A 22,420-nucleotide genomic window follows, 5' to 3' on the forward strand; every position below is an offset into this window, starting at 1 on the left:
CCGCTCCATCATTGTACATAATCAATCATCGGGAATAAAATAATGAACTGTTACTCCCGCTGTCCCAATATTCTGAGCATTTCTCTTTCTCTCTCATCTGCGTATCCTACCAGCTCTTTCTAGAGAGTCGTTTATTAAAAACCATCCAGGATGGAAATCAAGTTGTCCGGTACTTTGCAATAACACTTCGTCAGCGTCTGTGAGTTTTGATACCTTGACTTTGTTGCACGGCGTCTCCTTCCCATAAGCGTTGGAGATTTCCCACTCAAAAGGGTTTCTTTTTCCGCAACTGGTTGCATCGTCATTTCTAATCTTCAAAGCAGGGTTTGGAACTGTAGAGTTGATGCCACCTATTGACGTAAATCCCTTTTCATATAACCCACATATCTCTTCGTTTGAATATAGCAGTATACTCCAGACATTAGCCAGAGTCCAATGCAACAATGGCTGTACTCTCATGAATTGGGGCCAGCCGCTGTCTGTTTCCTGGATGCAGCACAGATCGGCCCCAAACGGGTCTGTGTATCGTATTCCTATCACAATGGCTTTGGCGGTGGAATGCACTTTCAAATAGTTTTCGAATGCTTCTGGCATGCTGGTTTGATTTCGGGGTGATTCGTAAATAGACAAAAAGTATCGTTCTCGAGCCGACTCAATCGACTGCTCGAGTGTGTTGAATGTTTCTGCCTGGTTGATATACACGGTTGGCAAGAATTGCAGCGGAAACTGGTGATACTGTGAATCATACTGCGAATTTCTGGTTTTAGTGATGAAGAACTCCCAAAGACACGATAAGTAGAGGATTAAAAGAACTTGGCAATCTTTCCCACCATTGTATGAAAACGATAGTTGATTACCAAAAGGATCCCACCGACTGAATACTTCCTCCAGCAAATGATATCGAGTTAACCGAATAGCCTCTTGAGTCGATTCTACAAGCTCTGAACCGTTTGTGACAGCTAGGTAACTGTTTGTAATATTGTGACAATGTTCTGAGATATCGGCAAGCGTCATTTAAGTTCGGAACAAGCCTTTGCTGTCAATAATTATGGTACTTTTCACCTTGATTCGTGTGTCCAGCAGAGCGCTGATGAATTAATGGCTAACTGCTTTGAATATAGTACATAATGATGGAAGAATAATGCTAGTTGAAATTCACAGTCTATGTTGAACCCTGGCTGTGAGGTCCGTAGAGTATAGAGCTTCTCAAATACTTTGAGCCTGACCTTGTTTAAGTTTCTTTAGGTAGTCCTCGATGTAGTTCAAATCTTGGGCATTTTCTCGACACCAAACAACACCCACGGTAAGAGCCCCTTCTGAATCGCCAGAATCGTCAGCTATACCGTCGTTCATGTGTCTCATAGCGTTTGAAATCTCTGAAAGTAGACTCACAGTTTGTAAGTCACCCATGATGCCATTTACAGTCATTTCCGCAACCAATTGTCGCACTTGGTGTATCTCCTGGAAATTCTCCCACGCCAACTCGATAAGCAAGTTGTAAAAGTCGATGTTGCAAACGTTCAAATACAGGGAGACATCGGAAGCGTTCCTGCACGTATTGTAAATCACAGATATCAGAGTGTATCGACGCTCAGATGGGAATGAAAACTCATTGCTGGTCAAAAGATGCCGAATAACAAACGGTGTTGTGATATGAAATGGCTGCGGTAAAGAGACCGGGTTCTTTAAACAAGTTTGCTCCAAATGGTCTAAATCGTCGGTTTCAAGCTTTAGGTTCCGCCCCAGATACTGTTTCAGAAGGTCTTGAACGATTGCAAGACAGTCTCCATCGGTTTGGATTAGATTCTGTAAATGGAGCAGATAAGGACTCAAAACTTTTTCCAAAGTTGCATTTAAACGGTTTTTGGCTTCGATTTGTCTTTGCAGCTTCGGATTGATGGTTGAAGTCGTGGTATCAGCACGCTCAGGAGGTGATGTCAACTTGAGATCTGATGCCAGTATATTTTCGATGTAAGAGGCTGCTGAAACCGGTGCATAGTCTCCTGCATTTCTTCTGTCCTCAGTGGTGCTAGGCTTTTTCTCTTTCGAAAAATATGTCGGTGTCAACGAAACCGGATATTTGCGAATATCTTCCGTTGTCATTCTTGCAAGGGCACTAGATTCTTCCATGTCATTACCCACAGCTTCGCGGAAAAAATTTAAGAGCGTCTCATCAGCAGAAGCAGGTTTTTTGGTCTCAAAAACCACTTGAAGGTTGTCTCGTTTTATTCCCGCTGTTCCTACGTCAGATTTGGTACTCTCTTGGCCCAAAATTGGCTTTAGGAAGTCCTTGGATCTCTTCTTATCCTCGTCCTTCTTCATAATCTGTGTGAAGATCTGTTCGAATAGCGTTCTTTCCTGAATCGACGATACCTGCTCGTCTTTGAATCCATCTGCTTCTCTAGATTCTACTTTTTTGGCCTGTTTCTTGACCATGGTGGTCCCAAAATACCTGAGATGACGCCCAAAAGCTGGCTTCACGCCCGTCAATCGTTTCAGCATCAATAAAGCACTTGGACAAGACTACAAAGACACTTTTGCATCGGGTATCTATCTCAGAATGGGCTCTTTCTGCTAGCTCGAAATCAAATTTAATATGTCGTTGTAAAGGCGATGAGTATTATTTCGAACGAGGTGCGAGTCCGACCTGGGGCTCCAATTGTGGATGATATACATTGGGCAAAGGAACTGGTAGATATTTCAAAGTCTACGGCTATATTCTATGGATTCTAATGTGAGTTTCAAATACTCATTTTGCTCGCAAAATGGGCATTTGAGAGCATTGGAAAGCTCATCTTAACATTGAGTTTCAATTATTTGGATGCATTTTGCAGCATTTGACAATAGCTAATCGCCATTGATAAAATTATAAAGTCCATGGAAGCATCGTAGGCTTCCGTCATTTGCGTTTGACAAGGTCCTTCCAATGTAAAATGTCACCAATTTCACTGGCGTCAGTAAAATGTGCAGCGCACATTTCTAGGGCGACAGCCTTGAAACTATTGCCCGCCAAATCTGCAGCATACACTTGACATATGAGAAGAGCATAGCAATGGACTAGTTCCGATGACGAAAGCAAATACTTGGAGAGCTTTAAAACCCCTCCAGTGCTCTTGTTGCCTTATCCAATCTTTTCATGCCCTCTCGAAAACGTCTTGGGTCGATGACCATATCGGCCGTGAGTCTCGAAAGCGAGTCCACAAGTCGTTCCAAAGCCCTTTTCTCCTCCGTTTGCATTCCCAGATCGGCAAATTCCGATCCAATCATTGTCCCCTTTGTAACGTCCAGCATTTGAGCAATGGTATCAATATCGAAAGACCGAACCTCACGTTTACCATCCCGACTCTTCCGCTTTTCGCGGCGATTTCCATGCGATTTCGGTCTGGGTCCATCAGGAGCACTTCTTCTGTTTTTAGAGGCTTTTCCTGTGGTTGTAATGGGAGGTACACCGGATTCAGTTGAGTTTTCATCAGGTATATCTTCGTAGTCGTCATCATTGCCGTCGATGGTTGGTGGGTCCTGCTCCAAAAGATCTTTCTTAGTGTTCAGTATGGATTCGCTGTCACGGGAGATAGGCAACGAAGGAGGAAAACTCGGCATGCGTGGTGGTTGTGGGTTCGATTCAGGAGCTGGCGAGATCAAAATGGTTTCATTCCGGTCGATGGATCCTTTCTGATGATTTGCAGGAACGGTGGGGAGAGGTCTGTGTAGATAGCTATCATCGTCATCAGGTTTACCAAATTGGTCTTCATCACCGTCTTCATAATCATCCATATTAAATCTGCTGGCGGGATCAATGGCGGAAAAGTAACTGCTAGATTTGTTGGTACTTGTTCGAGACGTGCTTCGCGAATGATCAAGTGCCATTTGCTCCTGTAATTGACTTTGAATGTCGTCAAGCCCGTTTTTGATAAAAAGGTGAGATTTTGGACGATTTCGGCTTCTGGGCGGAATTGATGGATTGTAGTCAGAGCTTTGCGAGCGATCGGGAAGCATAGCTTGTGTCCGTTCTGTGGGAAGATGTGTTCGTAGAGAGGGCACTATACTAGACACTAGAGATTGTGTGTCACTTGCGTCTCGTACTGAGCTTGGGATTGATTTGATTGTGGATGAGCGAGCAGGTGACTGAGACTTGTGTACGTCATCGGTTTTGCTCTCCAAGGGAAGGGTTTCATTGTTACGCAATGTTTCGCCAACCTGAATTTGTTCACTTTCGATGTTCCTGTTAGCTGGTGATAGTTGTTCTTGGTTGACAAACTTCAAAGAGCTGTGTGCATCGGAAATATTGTGAGAGTGGCCACTCTCGCTAGCCATGTTGCCTGATCCAACCGTCGAATTCTTCTTGTGATGAAAATGTTGCGTTGCTGATAGTTTTAAAGTGGTGTTCCCTTTTGGACCATGGTCTCTTGCCACGTTAACATTTGGAGAAGGTGCGCGAAGTCCTTCTAGATCATTGGGGCTCTTTTTCTCCTGTTGGTACGGTATCTCTTCATTTTGGGCCACAGTTTCTTCTGAAAGTGGAAAATTGACTGCTGAGTAGATGACAGGCCGATCATCGCGTGTGTTGTACGTTTTTTGATTCAGGTACACCGGAACCCCCTCATGGATACTTGCTGAGTAGTCTGAGATGAGACTCTCCCGATTTCCAGGACTGCCAAATTTGAAATTGGGACTTGTCAAGCCTCTTTCACTTGCAACATTTGAATGAGCCGCAGGAGGTTTCGGAAGACTGTCCAGCGACGATGTGCCACTGTTTCCTGTATTGGCACTTGTGGTTTTTTGGACGTAGAAGAGATCATCATCCTTGTCAGTGTGAAGAGAGTCGATCATGGCCGACAATCTCTTCGAATTAGTGTTCATTGTCATCATTACACTCCCAACAGAGACTCTGACAACAACTCTTACACTGCTCTGGGAACTTGAAATGGTTGGTTCATGTTCAAATCTTCAGTATCATTTGATTATCTCGAGACGCTATAAGCCCTCCAAAAGTAGTAATACGTAAACATCACCACTTTTAACAGTGAATGATCTTCGGAGCTCACATGATGATGGTCAAGTGTTGACGCGGGCGTCAGTTTGATCAACCAGTGATGGCGGTTCGCAGGGGAAAAGGCTCTCGTCAGAAACTTGGCCGGTCTGAGCATGACAACTTCAATTTGGTTGAATTTGCTCGACTGTTTGAATAAACAACTGCTTGAGCTTCGCCAACCCAGATTGTACTATCTCGGCAGAGCCTTCGGGGAATAAGACTTGCTGGCAATCTTTATTACCGAAAAGCGGCTCACTGTATTTGAGCCACTGTTCGTTGAGTTGGTTTAACGGATAGTAAAAATGGTAAGCACCATTATTTCCGGTTTGAAGTAGACGTTCTTGGCACCACTTAAGCTGGTCTTGGACAGGGGGGAGTACTTGTGACCATATAGAATCGTAGATGGGCCCGTCCTGAGGCATCTGTGAATTGTAAAGGTCATTGAGTCGGGACCATGTTCCAGCAAGTGCTTGCGCTGAAATTTGAAACGATTGGAAGTTGGCATTGCTAGAAATTCCCACAAACCCCAAGGTTGGATCCGCGATTGAGAAGGTGTGCAGATAAAGGCCTGTGACGCGGGAAATATTGGAGGGCATCCCGGCGGGACACCGTGGATCGGGAGTCATGAGTATACGGTAATGCTCAAGTAGCTTGTTGGAAACGAATGGGAATGTGTAAAGATAACCGGTCGCAAATAGAACTGCCGATACGTCTTCGATTACAGTCTCATCTTCCAGCTGTAAGGCAGGTTTTCCCTGTTTCTCGACAAAATGCGAAATTGCACACACAGTTGTTACTTTTGTTGTCCGTGCGAGCCACTCGTCAAACCAGTAGAATGGATTAGCCTTATTGTCAGGGTTTGGTGCCGTTTTCGCTGATATTATGATTTCTAACGAGTGAGAAGCATCTTGAAGAGGGACGAGACGCTTCAAAATGTCCATGGCACTAAAGCTTTTGCCAACAATAACAATTTTCTGTTTTTTGGTTACAGAAGCCTTGTGCAAAAGAGGGAGTCGCTTTCTATACCAGAAGTCAATATCGCGGACGTGTGTTAGGGTATCAGGGAAGCTTTTGTTGAACTCGTGGACGTTCGAGTCACCATTCGACGTTGCACTCATGTAGAAAGGAACATATGGGCACATGAAATGACCGTTAGCAATAACAACGGCATCGAACGTTTCGCTATACCAGTAATCGTGATCGTCCTCGGGTTGCCAGGTCTTGGCTACTATAACCCATTTTTCCGGCGACAGTTTATCGAGATATTCAACACTCGTGCGTAGCCGAAACGCTTTGGAGCTTTGATGTCTTTCAGTAAAACTCTTTATGTTTTTCTGCACTTGCTGCAAGTCCCCCAAGGGCGCAATATCCTTTCTTCGGGAATCCTGCGATGGGTTTCTGTAGTCGAGGTCCATGAATTGCCTGGGCGCATTTGTCATGAAATTATCGTATATCCCGGTTTTGTTGGAAAAGATTATTCCGTCACGTAACAGTGGTTTTCGTTTGACGTGCATGGGTTTGCGGACGCTAGTGGCAAGCAGTGGACGTAAATTTGGAATTCGTCCATTTTCCACAAGAGGAGAGTCTTTCTGAAAAATATTTGCGGGAGTAACACAGCCCTCTGCCGGTTTGTCCAGTGACTGCAATTGCTGGAATACCTGTTCTGAGTTCAGATTTGAACCAGGAGTATCGCTCCAAACACCGCCTAGCTGGTCCCGGACCTCGAATCCCACAATTTCCCAGTTTTGACCTTCTCGTCGAGCCAAATTTTCAGCTGCGATGAGACCAGAAGGGCCACCGCCTATAATTGCAACTTTTTTGATAATACCCATTGAATTGTCGCGACGCGGTTAGCTCAGATGTATGTATAAAAACTTGCTCTATGCTACTTGAAACAAAAGCTAGGAAGCCGTTGAAAAATGCTCCAGATGTATAAATGTTTGTAGAGTTGCTTTAACGAATCCAAAGTGACCTCAAGATGGCTTCTTATGCCACCAATTGATGGTTTACCATTTTATTTCAAGCTGGAATCATCTATCTTAAATCTAATAAAGTCGGTACTTAGTTAACGTTTAAACAATAATACCATCATCAGAACGAAGACAACGAAGATTTAAGTCAAACGGCTACCAATTGAGCCCATGGAGATATGAACAAAGACGTATTTCCGCTGTTAGATCTTCAGGAACTTGTTGTGTGCCTTCAAAGCTGCGATTTTGCGCTTGCAAATGAGGAAAACATATCTAGACCATCATCCAAGTATGTAGTTACACTATATAAACAAATCATAGACAGTTTCTCAGGGATATCTCCCGATACTCTCATAAATAATGGGGAACTGCTTCTGGAGTCAAGCGGAACCCATATCGACGACGATCCAGTTTATAGAGACACGCTTCAAATGCTGACACTGAACAAGATCTGCTTCAAGTTTTTCGAGGACATAGGCGTCCCGGACTTCAATATGATGGATCTGTACAAGCCTGAAGCGCAGCGAACTCAGCGATTTTTGAGCGCTGTGGTAAATTATGCGCGGTTCAGAGAGGAACGCATGCTCGATTGTGATCAGTTTATGTCGCAAACAGAGACATTACTGGCACAGCTTCGTCAAAAACTCGACGATCACAATTTCCTGCAACTACAAGTTCAAAAATACCAGGAACTCTCCACTTTTGCAGATGGCGAAACGCTAGGCTCATTGGAAAGTAATAATCGTAACCTGGAAAATCAACTGAAGAAACTTACGCAGGTTCAGGAAACTTTCTCCATCGATTACAATAACTATAAAAGTAACAAGCGCAAGCTGTTGGCAGACTTAGAAAGTCTTGGTTTTGAGCTCATAGAGTTGGAACTGCAACGTGGTAAACTACAGCGTTACTCCGAAGCGGATATAGATAGCTTGCAGGCGGGTATCAAAGAGCTGTCTCAAGCCTTGGAAGAGCAAAGTGAGAGCCTTTCTGGACTCCAAAAGCAGCATCGCAATCTAGCAAAGGCTATGACAACTTTTCAGACGATTACTGCTGAGCTCTACGAGCTTTTAAAGATTATCTCCACTGATCTACAAAAATCACATCTCCAAGAAGTGGGTATACTCGAGCTCAAAGATCAGCTTCTGAACAATCGCACCAAATTAGAAAATCTACTCACCTCTGGGGTAGCAGTGAAACTTACCAATTTACAAACACAGTTGGAAAGTCGCAAGAAAAGCATCCGGGAGCTTGAAGAAACTACCCGAATGGAACAACAAGAAAACTCCAACATATTACACAGTTTACAAACCCAGTTTTCGCAAGAAATTTTACCTGAGGTCCAAAAGGTCGACGACCATGTGGAAAATCAGCTCTATGGCGTTGTCATCAAAGGTCTGGAAAAAGACATGCAAGAGTTGAAGGACGAGTTTAAAAAAGAATCAGATGCCATAGAGCTCGAGTACTCACTCTTGGCTACCCATATAAACAATTACATGAGCAGCATGCTTCAGAGGATACGATGAGGCTTGACAAAGAAAATAGAATTCCAATGCAGTACCGTCACCGCCCCAAGTAATCCTACTCCTCGTCTTTGAAAAAAACTTGGATGTATAGTGTTAGATTTCCAGCGTCCCAGTAGGTAAACTTGGTGTTGAAATCATCCACAAAAGGCTCATTAGAGGTATTGAACTCAATTGCGCGCAAATCTTGGTTTGGCACTTCGACCGCTACTGTTTTGAAAGGCTCAAAAGCCACCAAAATGAATTTTTTGTCATCACCTTGCTCGTTTGACATTTCTAAACTGGACATCAATCTGACAAAAGGACGCTCGTCCACATCGAGCGCGCGACCTTCATCTGGGTATGTGAGCTTCATTGCTATTCCTCTGGCATTGGAAATTGGATCCTGTACTTTGGCCACTTGATAGTGTGGGAGAAGACCGTTGTCTTTGATTTGAGCTCGCAGTTCTTCAACCTGTTTCTGGAATTCGATTTCTTCTTGCGAGAATTCCTTCCGCTGGTTGTGAGCAGCACTTGAGCCTCTTCGCAGCAAGTTTAGCCCATGCTTCTTACCTTCCAAATGCCTCTCCACACTAGACCATGACATATGCATCGTATTGCAAAGCTTGCATACTAAACGGCCCGCATGATTCTTATAAATATAGGGGTTCTTTTTACTGAGCTCTTCATCCTCTTTGCTAACGCCTTGGAAGGAATATGGCACATCTTCTCCGTCCCTCAGCAGTTCCTCTACCTGTTTCCTTCTGTGCAGGTTTTCTTGCGAAGCAGATGCAATACCGCCAGAACCTTTCTTCGAACCAGCCCGATTTTGATAATCCATGTTTTGAAGAAAAGTTGTGACCACTAACTCGGTACAAATCCCAAATATACAGCCGGTGTAGCGGCTTCTCCTCGTTCAGATATTACCCAGATATCAAGAGTTACCAGAACTTTGATTTCAATGAAGATCACTGCCAATTACATCTTATCACGTTATACTCTACAAATAAAATTTTTAGACATTGAGGACGCTCAACTGGATCAAGTCAAGCATATTTTGCCCGGAATCTTGATGAATTAGATGCGACCTCTCTTAGAACTATTCAAGGCCACGATTACTGCTCACTGCTAGAATCTTTTTCTGATTCGTCAGTAGATTTGGCATGAATTTCGTAAGTACCTCTTTCGTGCAACTCACAAACATACTCTGTTTCTTTAAGAGCAAGCCACTTATCGTGAGGCATGGACCAGCCACATTTTTGGGTTACAAGGGCCGCAACGTCGTCACAGTAGCCCAGCAGCGACAGGTCGAACTCGGCATGTCTTACTGGATCTTTGTTGATGAGCACCTGGGGCACGTATGCGGGGATCATGTTGACAATTTCAGACACGGGCGCCACTTTCAAACTGGTGCCAATGCAAATGAGAAGATCACATTTCAAGACGTCGTCGCGAATGAAACGGTGAAATTTTGAAGGTAGCGCTTCGCCGAAAAAAGTGATGTCAGGCTTCAAAACACCATAGGACTTGAGTACGTTGCCAAACAGACTATTGAAATCCTCGCCTTCTCTTTCTTTCGAGCCAGGAACGTTTGTAGGAAAAAACTCTTGACGTTTCTTATAGCAATACGGACACAACGGCAGTTCAAGATTTCTTATGTTGCTGAAAATTCTCTCCCCCGGGAGCTTCCAATGACAAGTGACGCACGACGCGGTGGCAAAAGAACCGTGACATTGAACCATTTTCTCGGACTGTATGCCTGCATAGGACTCTAGATTATCAATATTTTGAGTGTAATTTCTCAAAAGCTTACTCTTGTCCTGAATCATGCGAATAAAACTGTGCAATGGGGAGTATATGTTTTCAGGCGGTAAAACCATATGCGCTATGTTGTAAAAAACGGATGGGTCTTGCATGAAGATCTCGTAGTTGAACACATCCTGTGGGTCATCGAGACCCAGATGTCTGATCTTGGAGTAGAAACCTTCAGACGACCGAAAATCCGGGATCCCTAAAGAAGTGGAAATACCGGCTCCTGTCAGAATGAGGACCTTTTTCGCAGTTTTTAGTTTTTCAACAAAATGGTCTAAAGAGTGGAAATTTGCCAAACGCATTCTAGTGCTCAGCACTTTGTTCATGGCTTTTTGTAAATCTTTTATTAAACGCACAGCGTGTTTTTTCTCCAGGGGATCATCAAAATAATCACTCTCATCGGGGTCCTGGCTTTTCTCCTTTCCGTTGGGCTGCTGAAACTCAGCAGATGACACCGTACCTTGCGGCAGAGTCTCGTTTTCAGAAACGGCTTGAACGGCTCCTAAAAGTTGTTTGTCCTTAATCTGGAAACCCAAAAGCTTTATGAGGTGGTAAATGTACAGCGAGTTGAGGTCTTCTGGCAGATGTGAGTCCAGAAACCGGCCTGAACCATGATATTTCAAATACGACCGTGCGGCCAATGACTCCTCTTTGCTGATGAAAGGGAACCTGTACTTGCCTGTCAGTGGATTACGAGTAATTTCGACCGCAGGTGCCGGGTCAGCCGGCATGTATTCGTTGAGTGCGTCTAGGATGTCTTTTGAGTCGCCAGCGTCTGTTTCTGGTGGCTCACGTTTGGACTCACCGGCCTGAGTTGGCACGTAATCATCGACCACGTCTTCCAATTCATCTGCTGGCGGTTCTTGGTCAAAAATCTCCTTTTCCTCGTCTTGAACCCGCGATTTCTTTGCTCCCTCATTTTGAACGCTAGAGACATCGTTGGAATTCGTGCTAACTTCCGACAGCGGCCTTTTCCCAACCGCTCCATCAAACGGACTGTCAAGACTCATTTGGATGGGATGACAGTAATTGAGAGCCTGAAACCAGCTTGGCTCGTAATAGTAGTAGTCTTTGGTGTGGTTTTTAGATGTAGCCTTTAGGTGATGAGCAGGGATTTAACTTGTTTAATCTTTGAAAAAAATTTGATTAAGTTCGTGTTTCGTGCAAAGTGAGTACATCACGTGTAGATGTGTGGGTGTAAGTCGAAAAGGTCAAAGTCGAACAAGATATATCCAATTCAACATCGATTTGATCAACCATTAGCCTAGGAGAGGGTACCAGCATGCCAGGCTTCAAGTTCCGGATAGTTTGCTTCACATCTGAGGCTCCATGCTGGTATTTTTTTTCTAGTTTTCCGGCCAGCGTCTCTCGTAGCTCCGTTCATCTGAACGCCGTCGGTCGTTCTCTTCTGTAGATCATCCATTTTGTTCCGACCTGAAAACGTCCCGTTTTCACAATGGCCTTTCTGTTCTCACGCTACGAGAAACTAACCATGATGTCCGCCCTTGAAATTATCCGACCCGTCGAGAGTATCTTCGGCAGCACCAGCCAGTGGGCCCACGCCAATTCTGGCCAGGGCTATCTCAGCACTCGTATTGTCTAAATTGATATCGTTGAGCGCAACGCCTGTTTTCTTACTGAGCTCTTTGACCCGCAAAATTAGCTCCACTTCTTCCCGGTTGCGCGCGTCCACTTGTGCCTGTAATCTTGTCATGTATTCCACCGCCTGGGTCAAAATCTGGCCCTTGTTCGGCTTACCGTCTTTGGTTCCTGTACCTTTGGGTTTACTACTGCTTCCAGAGCCTCCACCAGTGATCCCGCCACTACCGGGTGTGCTGTGGCCGTAATCAAGCTCCGCAATATCTTTAAAATCTTTAGAGTCCTTCCGACGATAGTATTCCTGAAACATATCCTCTGGTATTACTTGCAAAAGCGATTGCATCTTGTCATTTAGGTTATCCCTTCTTCGACGGTCATTTTCCGTCGTAAGACCAGCGGTTGAAGGCAGAGAAGACGCCTCAGATTCCGGACGTGGTACAGAGCTCATAATAAGCAAGGATAGACAGTCAATTGGAGCTTTTTTACACTACTTTCCCAGTTCTTTCGATGAGTCGATTAGTAGTAATGGCTTCAGATGTAGAAGTTAATTTTAGTTATTAATTGTCTATCTAAAAATGGTCAAAAATGTCAAAAACTTAAGAAACTCGGAAGCAGCTGTACCAAGGCCTTTATTTACTAGCTACCGGTTAAGAGACTGCTGTTTCCAAGCTATGTACCAAGTTTGAGCCAAATTTGAGAAAACCCTGGAGTTCGATCGCCAAAAAACCAAACAAGATGACAGTGCGGGCTCGAAAGAATAATCCGAAGAAGATCACCAAATACCTCTAGTTGAGCTGGTATTTCAACACGGAATCCTGCACAGTCGGCTCCTGCGACCCAAGATTTTCCAAGATCAATTGTTTGACGGCATCGGAGCTGACGATCTGAGAAACAGAACGACGCAACAATAACAGTGCTTCGAGAGTCGGGGCATCGAAGGATTGCTGAAAATACTCGAGCCAGTCAAAAGTTTCATTTTCAAGTTGGTCCAATGGTAGCGAGGAGAATTGGCGCTCCAAACCCTTCAATGCAAGCTTTTTCGTCAATTCGTCAATTTCAGTGGAAAACTTGATCTTCTCCAAAACACTTAAAACCATCGTGCCAACGGTGCTGTTAGTTGTACCATGGATATCGGCAAATTTGGCTAGTGCTCCCACACAGAGAGGAAGTTTCCCGCATCTCAGCTGATATTCGAATTCCAGGATAAAGTCCCTGGTGGTGTCTGTAGCTTCCTTTGCGAAATTTGCGTAAAAATTGTCGTAAAAGTCTTGCAATGGGGTTGTGGTTGAAATGAGGGTTTCACCCAAAATGTCATTGTCTTTCTCAACAGTCAAAGTCGTTTTCTTGTCCTCATCAATACGTTTTTTCAAAGCAGCAGCGTCTTTTTTAGCTTTTTTGGAGTTCTTTTTAGCCAAGGATGACTCCCCATCTTCATTTTCGTCATCTACAGACTTAACGTGCGAATCGTAAAGATCGAAATAAAGCTTGGCAGCGCCCTTGGTAGCCCTCACATACATTGGTAAAGTAAAGATGGACTTTCCCCAATGGTACATTTCCAAGTAAGCTCTGGGAACGCCCTTCCGCATACAGTAAGAGTGGAAATCCAACTGGTCGTCCTCAAACTGCTTAAAAAACTTGGCAATCGCAGTCCATCTTTTCAAAGCTAGACCGCCAAACTTTGAAGTCTCATACGCTAGAAGACGGATCTGGTTTGCACGCTCCAATTGAGCTTCCTCGTCAGTGCTCACATCGCTCTCTTTTAACTCGTTCAATTTCTGTTTTTCAGCCAAGTATAATCGGTAGTATGATTCTGCTTGTTCACCGACAAACCACGAAGCTTCCATTAGATGCAAATCCATAACTCCATTGACTGATCCATCGTTTTTTGTGAAAATGGACACAACTTCGACAGCTTTTTCGATAAGGTTTGCTCTCAAATAGTACTTCACTGTTTTGGTGTTGATAAATCTATCCTGCAAGTCCAGTTTTCTGCCTTCGTTTACCGTCTCAGCTGCATCTACAAGATGTCCAGCATGCTTCAAAACTCTTGCTTTCAAAATGTAAAGTTCCACCATGGTGGGCGTGTGGTCCAAAGCTGCATCAATGTACTCTTTGGCCTTTGCGAAGTCCTTCAAAAACATGAAATGCTGACACATGTAATAGTTGGCCCACACGAATGCGAGCGGAGACTGCTTATGATCGATATTTGCTAGGAACGTAAGCACAATTTTCCCCGCTAGTCTGGAAGTACGCTCGGTGTCTTTTCTATACAAGGGCTTGACGTTGTTGAAAGTGGCAGGAACACCACGTTCAATTTGAGGCAAAAGGTATTCACTTAGCTTTTGAGTGTATGTTTCTTCGTCCTTGATAAAAGTCAACGGGATGAATTTAGGTGGTTCAGCACGAGGATAGAACCTCTCAAGGTTACTGTATAAGATGCTGCGGCGTTGATCGTCATTCTGGACACCCAGGGCGATCTCTAGAAGCCTGTAGTAACGGAAATTGTCTGGATTTCTCTTTATCAAAGTCCGATAAACTTTTGAAGCATTCATTTTCTCATCAAGTTTCATGTATAGACTGGCACGCCTTTCGAGCCAAGCGTACTTGTCAAACACTTCCGGTTCGATTTCATCCAGATGTTTGAAGACACGCTGCAACTTATCTTTGTCATCTCCAGCAGCACGGAAAAGAAGATCGTTCTTGTACATGAGACACTCGTTATGCTCGTAAAGCTCAGCTTCGCCAAGCTTCCCCTTGGCTAGTTCTTCCAATTTTGAGAGCACATTGGAGGCCTCCTGTGGCTGGCCATTCAAGTCATGTGCGATAGCCAGCGACGTCCAATTGGCCCGGTATCCCATAAACTCTTCCCAATAGCTTTGACGAGCCCTTAGCAGATTTTTGTAGTCGTGTTCCTGCGCGTAGAGCGTTGCTAGATCACGATAAATCTGCTTGTTCTTCGATCCATTGTCTAGGGAAGATTGGAAAAACTTGGCAGCTTCGGAGTATCGTTTATTGTTTCTCATGTAAATTCCTAATATGTGAAGTCCAATAGGTGATGGCCCACCCACAGTACCTTTTGCAAGAGCTCTATTCACATAAGTTTCTGCCTCCTCTTTCTGGTCGGTGCAGTACAGGTTCAACGCCTTTAAAGCCAACGAATCCGTATGTTGCGAGTTTTTCTTCAAACTGGTCTCCACCAACTTCAACGATTTTTTGTAGTTTTTAGCCTCGTAGAGCTTTAAAGCCTCCAAAAGGTTAGCATCCTCCTTTGATCGTCCAATGGGCAAGCCATTGGGTCTGGCAACATTACCTACACGCCGCTTAGACATGTTTTTACAAGGCGATTGTGGGTGTCGATAATAGTCGGTACTAACTGTTCTTTGAGTCAAAAATCTCTTGAACTTTGAAAACTTATGACCCTTCGTTCGGAGTGACAGAATGTACACAGAGTTTTGGCTTCAAGCTGCTGTGGGAGCAGTGGTGGGAGTCAAGCGGAGCACTTAAAGGTAGTTTTCACGATCTTTTCGAGGTACTATTCATTCTTGACGTCGTGACCTTTGAAAGCGGCCGTCGTGCAGGCACTTTCATAGCCTGGTATCAGGACATAGTCGATTTCACATTGAGAAAGCTTAGTCCGACTGGTATTGTTCTGCACAAAGGTATCAGGCTCCATAACACCGACAAAAACAGTCCGGATGTTTTTATCCTGAGCCAAGATACGGTCCACACAAGGCAACTGGCCACTCAGACGCAGCGAACATGGTTCCATGGTTGTGTAAAGTGCGCTTCCGAGAGGAACCTTGGATTGTCCTGTGGCGTCAAAGTACTTGTCCAGCGCACATTGTTCTGCGTGTGTGTTGCCCGGAAGCTCCCTCGAATGCCCCACGGCCAAAACCTGACTTCCATTTACCAAAACAGCGCCAACGCTGAAAGCCGTCGTTGTGGGGCCGCATTTCTGCGCCTCCTGTATTGCTAGTTCCATATATTGACGATGTGGCTGCAAGGCCCAGTCAGGGAACTCGGTCTTGTAGGACCACAATCTAAGACCCTGGCTATCAAACTCGGTAGATTCGTAGCAGTAAGCATGTAACCAAAGGTCCAGATCGTTGGGACCTGGGTCCGTGTACAAGTCGGTTTCACACTCGGGACATTTTTCGTCCAAAAGAAGCTCACCTTGAGAATCCGGATGGTACCAACTTTCCGCACACTCAGTTTTGCCAATTTTGGAGAGCGCTTTTATGACACTGGAGTAATCGTCAATATGTCCTTTCCCCAAGGTGGGCCCCCAAACCTGCGGATTGGAATAAAGAGGATCATTAGCGATAGGGTGGCCCAAGTATTGCAAATGAACACGAATTTGGTGCGTCCTCCCGGTATGAGGTTGACACTTGACCAAACTGGTATGGCCATCGTAGCTAACTCGCGTGAATACAGTTTCGGCCTCCTTAGCACCTTCCTCGTCTGGGTTGCACACGGCATTGAGTGCAAGCCGGGGTTCGACACAACGGAGGGCTTTTGAAACGGTCAGACTTTCAACTGGAAACTCTCCAACAACACGAGCGATGTATTCTTTTTTAACCTCTCGAGCCTTCAACTGTGTCGCCATGCGGTCTGCTCCGGCGGGAGTCTTAGCCAAAAACATGAGTCCGCTAGTGAGCCGGTCTAGTCTATTGCATGGGTGTACTGCAATACCCATTTGACGTTGCAAAATTTTAGTAATTGTATTGAAGCGGTATCGGCCTGTTGGATGCACAGGAATACCGCTAGGCTTATCGATCACAAAGATGTCCTTGTCTTCGAAAACGATTTTCACCGGCCGGGACGTTACTGGCGGTTCGTGACGGTGAATATTGTGCATTATCAAATCTCCGTTGCGAACAATCGATTCCAAATTTGCCGGTTTGTCATTTAGCATGACAGATCCCTTGGCAATGGTCTTTCTGTAGTAGGATTCTTCACGGTCACGGAATTCGCTCACGAAAATATCAATGAGAGGCCTATCGCGCCACCGCATCTTGCAGAACGTCTTATATGTGAAATAATATGGCACGATTTTGCGCAATGGGCCTTCTATTTTGACCTCGTACTCGGGATCCACCTGTTTATTGCGTAAATGATTGGATTCCTGAACTTTAATTTTGAACCCAGCACTGTCCCGTAATTCGCCCATGCACGGTTTCTTCTTTTTTTTGAGCTCCACGGTTGCATTGGGCTCGCTGGACTCGTTCAAAACCCTAGTGGGTGAGTTGGATATCGAAAGACGTTTCTTTAAGTTTCTCGGCTCTCCAGAGTCGTGGGAATCTCCAAAATCACTCATTAAAATCCTGTATTGTTTCTTCAACTTATGCAATGACGGTGTCTGCCTTCGGAGCATGCGCAGAGCCGTTGCGTCTAGATCTTCAATCAACTTTCGAGAAGAGCTGCTGATGCTCATCGCCTATCGTGAAAATTGAGAAGTAGTTTGAAAGAATTCGTTAACGACGATCACAAAGATTGATTAGGTAATCTATGGAACCGATGATTACTATCACGTGCTTGAGAATTAGAATTGTTGGTCACGTGATCGTCTTCCATACTAGCCAGATAGCCAACATCAGTGCTACAGCTTTGATTTGGCGTCCATATAGTTCGTTCACGAGGCCCGAATAGCCCACTATAGTGTCAGTTGCTGATCCAACGAGTTTGGCGGTCCACTGCTGCGCCTGCGGTGCGTTTTGGGTTGGAAAAACGACAGGTTCGAATTCGATATGTGGCGCTACAAGTTCCAAGGCCACGGGTAGATGATCCGTAAACTGCAATGAAGCGTTGCGCTTGCGAGAGGTGTAGCTCAGAATCTTGGGAGTTTGTTGGTGGGATTGGAAAAGTACTCGATCACACCAGGAAGGTGTGCGGGTTAAATTGTAATGCTCGTCAGGGGACGTCAAAGAGAACTTGTAAGTTGGGCCAAAAGTAATGGGAGCTTCCGTGAAATTCGCAAAAACACGACCTGCTTTACGGCCCAGACTCAGTTCGTCGTGTTCAGCCACGGCTTGTTGCACTAAAGCCAAGTTTCGGAAATCTTCTGCGTTATCCGTCCATTTGCGGGATCGAAAATTGAAGTCACCACAAAGAAAGACGTGATGATTAGCAAAGGAACCCAGTTCACGCTGCAAAGCATCTACCACAGTGTGGTAGTCTTGCTCCCGCTTAAGAAGCTCGTTTTTGCCCTCGTTTGCAGCGAGATGTGCAGTCATGAACACGAACGAGTCACTTATGCCACAATCATTGAGTTGCAATGTTACTTGTACCGCTGCAGCACCTTTGAGACTCGAGTAGAGCACCCCACACTTAACAGACGCCTTCAAAACGCTCAAAACAGAGACATTGGTAGCGAGTATAACTACAAGGCCAATTGCCCCAGTGCTATGAAGGGCCGCCAATTTAAACCGGCGACCTCCGTTCTGTGCATTTAGAAGTTCCACAGCTTGTTTCCCCACTTTTTGTAGCGTTTTCTCCACAATTTCAACAAACGAGCCATGCCAGATGGGCGTAAGTTCCTGGAACCCTAAAACGTAGATATCATGCGATTTTTCAGCTGGAAGAAGCGTTGAAATAACTGCTTTCAACGCTATTGAATCATTAACTGGTAGTACCTTTCCACAGTTGAAGGTAGACACAAACAAACTGTACCTGTCTGACATTTGGTTTTTTCTCTTAAACTTTCTAGATCTTTAGACCCTAATTGACCGTAAGGTTCTTGAATATTCATTAGAAAGAATATACATCTAATACTATGAACTTTACATTAAAATCAATAATTATGGTTGTAGAATAAGAAATTGTCACTTTTAAGATGCTTTTTTGACTGGGCATCGTCCGCCAGTATAACCAAGGCCTGCTCCACTTTTTCCCGGAACGGCGATATGTCCTGAGCAACCGGTACCGACGTCACAGTGAATTTATTAACAGATTTGAGAATTTTACCAATGTGTAAACGGCTATTCCCATTCTCTGCAAGGGTGTCCAAAATGCGCCCTCTGTTATCAAAATTTTGAAAATCTTTCATTCCTGATTCGTTGCTTCTTTTCGTTCGGTTGCTCAATTACCATTCAACCATTCAAAAAATCCAAGAGATCCATCCTTTTCCCAGAAACATTGCCCTCATCCGAATTTTGGCTACTGCTAGCAGAGCCAGAGTCATTGCGGATCGTACGTAAGCCACGATCATCACTAGCATTTATTACCGATACCCGTCTTTGACCAGTAACTGGTTCCGAAACTAAACTGTGCAATGGAGACTGTGTGTTTTGGGTGTTTTCCGACAAGCGTGAAGAACTGTGTCGTGCCTTACTGAGATGTGCGTGTGGAAGAGGCGCAACGTCTGATGGTTCTTCTGGATCAGACCTGGATCTCGCCATATCGTAGTCCGGCTTGAAAAATGACTCGCCGCTCACTTGAGTCTTTTTTTCCGATAAGTTTTGCAGTGCCACACCCATACCTGGGATATCACAACCCCAGTCACGCTGACTGGTGCGTAGATCATAGTCGAGCTGATCCAGATCCACGCCGTTGAGCATGGGTAAAAAATGCACAATTCGCCATTTGAGTGGAATGCGAACATACCCCTGGTTCTCGTATAATTCTTCCCCTGTGGAACTAGAGACATAAGAGTCTCGCCTGCTGTTGTCTACGTCCAGTACTTCTTTGAAGGCCTCAGCACAGCTGAGTTTTGAGCTGTGTGTGAGGTGAGTATTTTTTTGGTTGCCCAGATAGTAATCGTCCCAATACGCCGCATCATTGCACCTGTCTTCAAAATCAAAATGTTTTCGCCAACAACCCTTGGCGAAACGGTAGCAGAACCAAGCAATCCTCTTCCATCTCTGAGGTTTGTTTCGCCAACATTCCAGCTTGGACCACCTGCCTCTATAGTACCAGCCCTTCTTGCCCATTTCGCAGTTGCACATTTCGCGAATGGGCTTTTCACCTATCTCACCCTTAAAAGCATAGGTACCGTAGAGCTCCTTTGTAGTGATAGATGCCCAAGAATGCCTCCAAGGCCGTTCCCGGTATAAAAACACTAAAACGTCGACGAAACAGCTGAGTGGCTGCATAAAAGTTGCGATATACTCGAGCCATATCACCGGACCGTGTATAATTTCGTAGTTATACTGAATAACGTCCACGGCGAAAGGGAAACTCCAAATCACGACGTAGGAGAACGGATAAATGAAGATAGACCTTAGCTGTCTCTGGATTTGAGCCCGTCTTTTCTTAAACTCTTGATACGTTTCAGATTGGAAATTGTGTTGAAGTCCTAAAACATGATCCGACCCGCCGACAGCAAAGTTAGAAGCTTTCTGACCCGATTGAAATTGACTTTTTTCTTCAAGCGGGCTGTTTTTGAGAGGAAGAGTTGGCAACATTTCGTTTCCTGAGCTCGCTAGTTCGGGGAGTGATGGAGAGCCCGCGTCGCTACCCGAAGCATCGTCTTTAGGCAATGAGGATTTGGTATCACGCTTGTTAGAATTTACTGAATTTTTTGAGCGATTCTTATTCAAGTGACGACTCTTCGAGATGGGTGAATTTCCGGTACTTGGCGCATGGGAAAAGTAGTCTTGCGCCCTTCCTTGCTCCATGCTGCTACCATTTGCAGTCGGTTTTGAAATCTTACCACGACACATGGGCGTGCGGGGGCTCGTATTTGAAAAATGGGAGTTCCGTTTCTTGAAGTGATAGGAGAAGGAGTTGGAGCCGCCCGCTGATAGTTTTGACTTCGGTATCTTGGTTGAAGTCCTTCGTGTCTGAGAAGGACTTGCTTGCAACACACCCTGATTACTTAAAACTTGAGCAAGGGGTCCTACCTGCCCATCTTCACTTAGTTTTTGAGCATCTTCTTCCTGGTCCTCGTCAAAAGAAAAGAAGAAGAAATTGTGAAGAGTTCGATAAAATCTTCTTAAGCCTGTTTTTTTGCAGAAGTATTTGAGGTATATGCGAAACTTTTGCCCTGCGCTCAAAAATTTCCCTCTATAATGGAGAATGCGATGGATATCCACGCTATCGTTGTGTCTGAACGAGCCGATCTGGTTTTTGATCTTGCGATTTTCTCTTGAAACAAAAATGTAGATGCTGATGTATATCGTGAAAATAAGCACAATAATGAAATAGCGTGGGCCCCAACTCAACACGATACGATACCACAGAGGGTGTGGTGGTAAGTAGCACCATGCACTCATCGCTTTGTAACCACCCTCTCTAGCCTGGTAAGGGAAATCGTAATTGTTATTGTTCAGAATAACGCGGTCGTTCAAATTCACAGGTATAAATGTATTGAAGCCCACAAAGGCAAGACTTGCAAGTATTGTTGGGAGCATAAATGTTGCAGGATATAGGTACCTTCGTACGCGGAACAAACCGCCCTCCATATTCTCACTTGCGTTGTTCTGCCATTTCCAAGAGGGCATGAAAATGAGGAGAGCAAAATGAATGGCGAAGATAGCTATTGCAAAGTCAGCACCTTCGATGGTAAAAGCAGTCATCCATCCGAGCGTGTTGTAAAACGCAGGATACCCGTAAACTTGGTTACGGATCAAAATTGCGACGGGATATATCAAGAGCACCAGTGCCTTGAGAAAGTCACAAGAGATGAGAAATAAAATCAATTGATGCCGAAATACCTTCCGTCGCCGATCGATGCATAAAACGCAGTACAATCCGGCAAAACCAGCCAAAATCGACATTGATGATGACGTAATTGCTATCCCGCGCAGTCGGAGTAGCTGTCCACGATCATAAGTCGAGAACATCCCTGGAAGGCCCAGCAACTGATTGACTGTCGTCGTATTCCATGTACGATTTAAATGAACCGGCTCGATGACATGGCCGCCGGCAAAAAATGTTGTGTTTGGCAAAGACATCTCAAATCCAGAGTGACAACCGTCTAGTCAGCAGATTCCAACTGGTCGGTTGAAGCCTTTTGGTTTCCACTACTCTTGAAGCTGAAACTTTATGGTAGTGAAAAGGCTTTATTCGTAAGCACTTTATGAGGAAATGGATTAGGCGAAATTTGACCAAAGTGGAGCTCAGCAAAAAATATGATGGTATTTGGATAGGCCATAAACACTTGAAACTGGTCCCCAATCCTGTCCCAAAGTCCTGAGTGGTCTACTTGCGGATGCTTCTGTCGATAGGCTGCTGGTGATGTTGAAATTGTCAAATTATAGCTACCCTTGAGCACCCGTTAAAGATTACTGAGCACTTTGTACGACATATATTGTAGGTAGGATGGCGGAAAGGTAGGAGAATAGGCGTTCTCTTGTATGTGTATCTCGTCATTGCTTCTTAAGAAGGGTTGTTAGTTCTTTGCTGTAAGCTTTTAGCTTTCGTTCGTAAAAATTCGAGAGTATTTGTTGCCTAAGTTGAGAAACCTTGAAATTTTCGGATTTTTGAGCTACCAAAACGCTCTCTTGTGAGTTCGGTAATCGAGCCAGTAGTTGGATTGTTAGCGTCTTTTAATCTTGGTATCTCTGCTC

General features: G+C 44.7%; 12 protein-coding genes across 12 annotated transcripts; 1 reads left to right on the forward strand and 11 right to left on the reverse strand.

The window, feature by feature from the left end:
- Nucleotides 1-93: 93 nt before the first annotated feature.
- FAD1 (LALA0S02e09648g1_1) lies at nucleotides 94-1,014 on the reverse strand (the record flags this gene model as incomplete). Its single annotated transcript, XM_022773995.1, has 1 exon — nucleotides 94-1,014. The coding sequence occupies one exon, from the start codon at nucleotides 1,012-1,014 to the stop codon at nucleotides 94-96; it is 921 nt and encodes a 306-aa protein (XP_022627465.1).
- A 192-nt stretch (nucleotides 1,015-1,206) lies between these two features.
- On the reverse strand, nucleotides 1,207-2,502 carry MTF2 (LALA0S02e09670g1_1; the record flags this gene model as incomplete). The annotated part of the gene is made up of 1 exon (XM_022773996.1): nucleotides 1,207-2,502. One exon carries the CDS (start codon nucleotides 2,500-2,502, stop codon nucleotides 1,207-1,209), a length of 1,296 nt encoding a protein of 431 aa, XP_022627466.1.
- A 591-nt stretch (nucleotides 2,503-3,093) lies between these two features.
- On the reverse strand, nucleotides 3,094-4,866 carry NBA1 (LALA0S02e09692g1_1; the record flags this gene model as incomplete). The annotated part of the gene is made up of 1 exon (XM_022773997.1): nucleotides 3,094-4,866. One exon carries the CDS (start codon nucleotides 4,864-4,866, stop codon nucleotides 3,094-3,096), a length of 1,773 nt encoding a protein of 590 aa, XP_022627467.1.
- A 288-nt stretch (nucleotides 4,867-5,154) lies between these two features.
- Nucleotides 5,155-6,864, reverse strand: LALA0_S02e09714g (LALA0S02e09714g1_1; the record flags this gene model as incomplete). The annotated part of the gene is made up of 1 exon (XM_022773998.1): nucleotides 5,155-6,864. One exon carries the CDS (start codon nucleotides 6,862-6,864, stop codon nucleotides 5,155-5,157), a length of 1,710 nt encoding a protein of 569 aa, XP_022627468.1.
- A 317-nt stretch (nucleotides 6,865-7,181) lies between these two features.
- On the forward strand, nucleotides 7,182-8,525 carry NUF2 (LALA0S02e09736g1_1; the record flags this gene model as incomplete). Its single annotated transcript, XM_022774000.1, has 1 exon — nucleotides 7,182-8,525. One exon carries the CDS (start codon nucleotides 7,182-7,184, stop codon nucleotides 8,523-8,525), a length of 1,344 nt encoding a protein of 447 aa, XP_022627469.1.
- Nucleotides 8,526-8,580: 55 nt separating this feature from the next.
- On the reverse strand, nucleotides 8,581-9,342 carry PRP11 (LALA0S02e09758g1_1; the record flags this gene model as incomplete). Its single annotated transcript, XM_022774001.1, has 1 exon — nucleotides 8,581-9,342. The coding sequence occupies one exon, from the start codon at nucleotides 9,340-9,342 to the stop codon at nucleotides 8,581-8,583; it is 762 nt and encodes a 253-aa protein (XP_022627470.1).
- A 274-nt stretch (nucleotides 9,343-9,616) lies between these two features.
- Nucleotides 9,617-11,323, reverse strand: SIR2 (LALA0S02e09780g1_1; the record flags this gene model as incomplete). The annotated part of the gene is made up of 1 exon (XM_022774002.1): nucleotides 9,617-11,323. One exon carries the CDS (start codon nucleotides 11,321-11,323, stop codon nucleotides 9,617-9,619), a length of 1,707 nt encoding a protein of 568 aa, XP_022627471.1.
- Nucleotides 11,324-11,799: 476 nt separating this feature from the next.
- On the reverse strand, nucleotides 11,800-12,360 carry RTG1 (LALA0S02e09802g1_1; the record flags this gene model as incomplete). The annotated part of the gene is made up of 1 exon (XM_022774003.1): nucleotides 11,800-12,360. The coding sequence occupies one exon, from the start codon at nucleotides 12,358-12,360 to the stop codon at nucleotides 11,800-11,802; it is 561 nt and encodes a 186-aa protein (XP_022627472.1).
- A 337-nt stretch (nucleotides 12,361-12,697) lies between these two features.
- NAT1 (LALA0S02e09824g1_1) lies at nucleotides 12,698-15,241 on the reverse strand (the record flags this gene model as incomplete). The annotated part of the gene is made up of 1 exon (XM_022774004.1): nucleotides 12,698-15,241. The coding sequence occupies one exon, from the start codon at nucleotides 15,239-15,241 to the stop codon at nucleotides 12,698-12,700; it is 2,544 nt and encodes an 847-aa protein (XP_022627473.1).
- Nucleotides 15,242-15,444: 203 nt separating this feature from the next.
- LALA0_S02e09846g (LALA0S02e09846g1_1) lies at nucleotides 15,445-17,286 on the reverse strand (the record flags this gene model as incomplete). Its single annotated transcript, XM_022774005.1, has 1 exon — nucleotides 15,445-17,286. One exon carries the CDS (start codon nucleotides 17,284-17,286, stop codon nucleotides 15,445-15,447), a length of 1,842 nt encoding a protein of 613 aa, XP_022627474.1.
- Nucleotides 17,287-17,467: 181 nt separating this feature from the next.
- Nucleotides 17,468-18,592, reverse strand: INP54 (LALA0S02e09868g1_1; the record flags this gene model as incomplete). Its single annotated transcript, XM_022774006.1, has 1 exon — nucleotides 17,468-18,592. The coding sequence occupies one exon, from the start codon at nucleotides 18,590-18,592 to the stop codon at nucleotides 17,468-17,470; it is 1,125 nt and encodes a 374-aa protein (XP_022627475.1).
- Nucleotides 18,593-19,000: 408 nt separating this feature from the next.
- Nucleotides 19,001-21,805, reverse strand: GPR1 (LALA0S02e09890g1_1; the record flags this gene model as incomplete). The annotated part of the gene is made up of 1 exon (XM_022774007.1): nucleotides 19,001-21,805. One exon carries the CDS (start codon nucleotides 21,803-21,805, stop codon nucleotides 19,001-19,003), a length of 2,805 nt encoding a protein of 934 aa, XP_022627476.1.
- Between the last annotated feature and the right edge of the window lie 615 nt (nucleotides 21,806-22,420).

This window comes from Lachancea lanzarotensis, scaffold LALA0S02 (assembly GCF_000938715.1).
Source record: "Lachancea lanzarotensis genome assembly LALA0, scaffold LALA0S02, whole genome shotgun sequence".
In the NCBI taxonomy this organism is placed as follows: Eukaryota; Fungi; Ascomycota; class Saccharomycetes; order Saccharomycetales; family Saccharomycetaceae; genus Lachancea; species Lachancea lanzarotensis.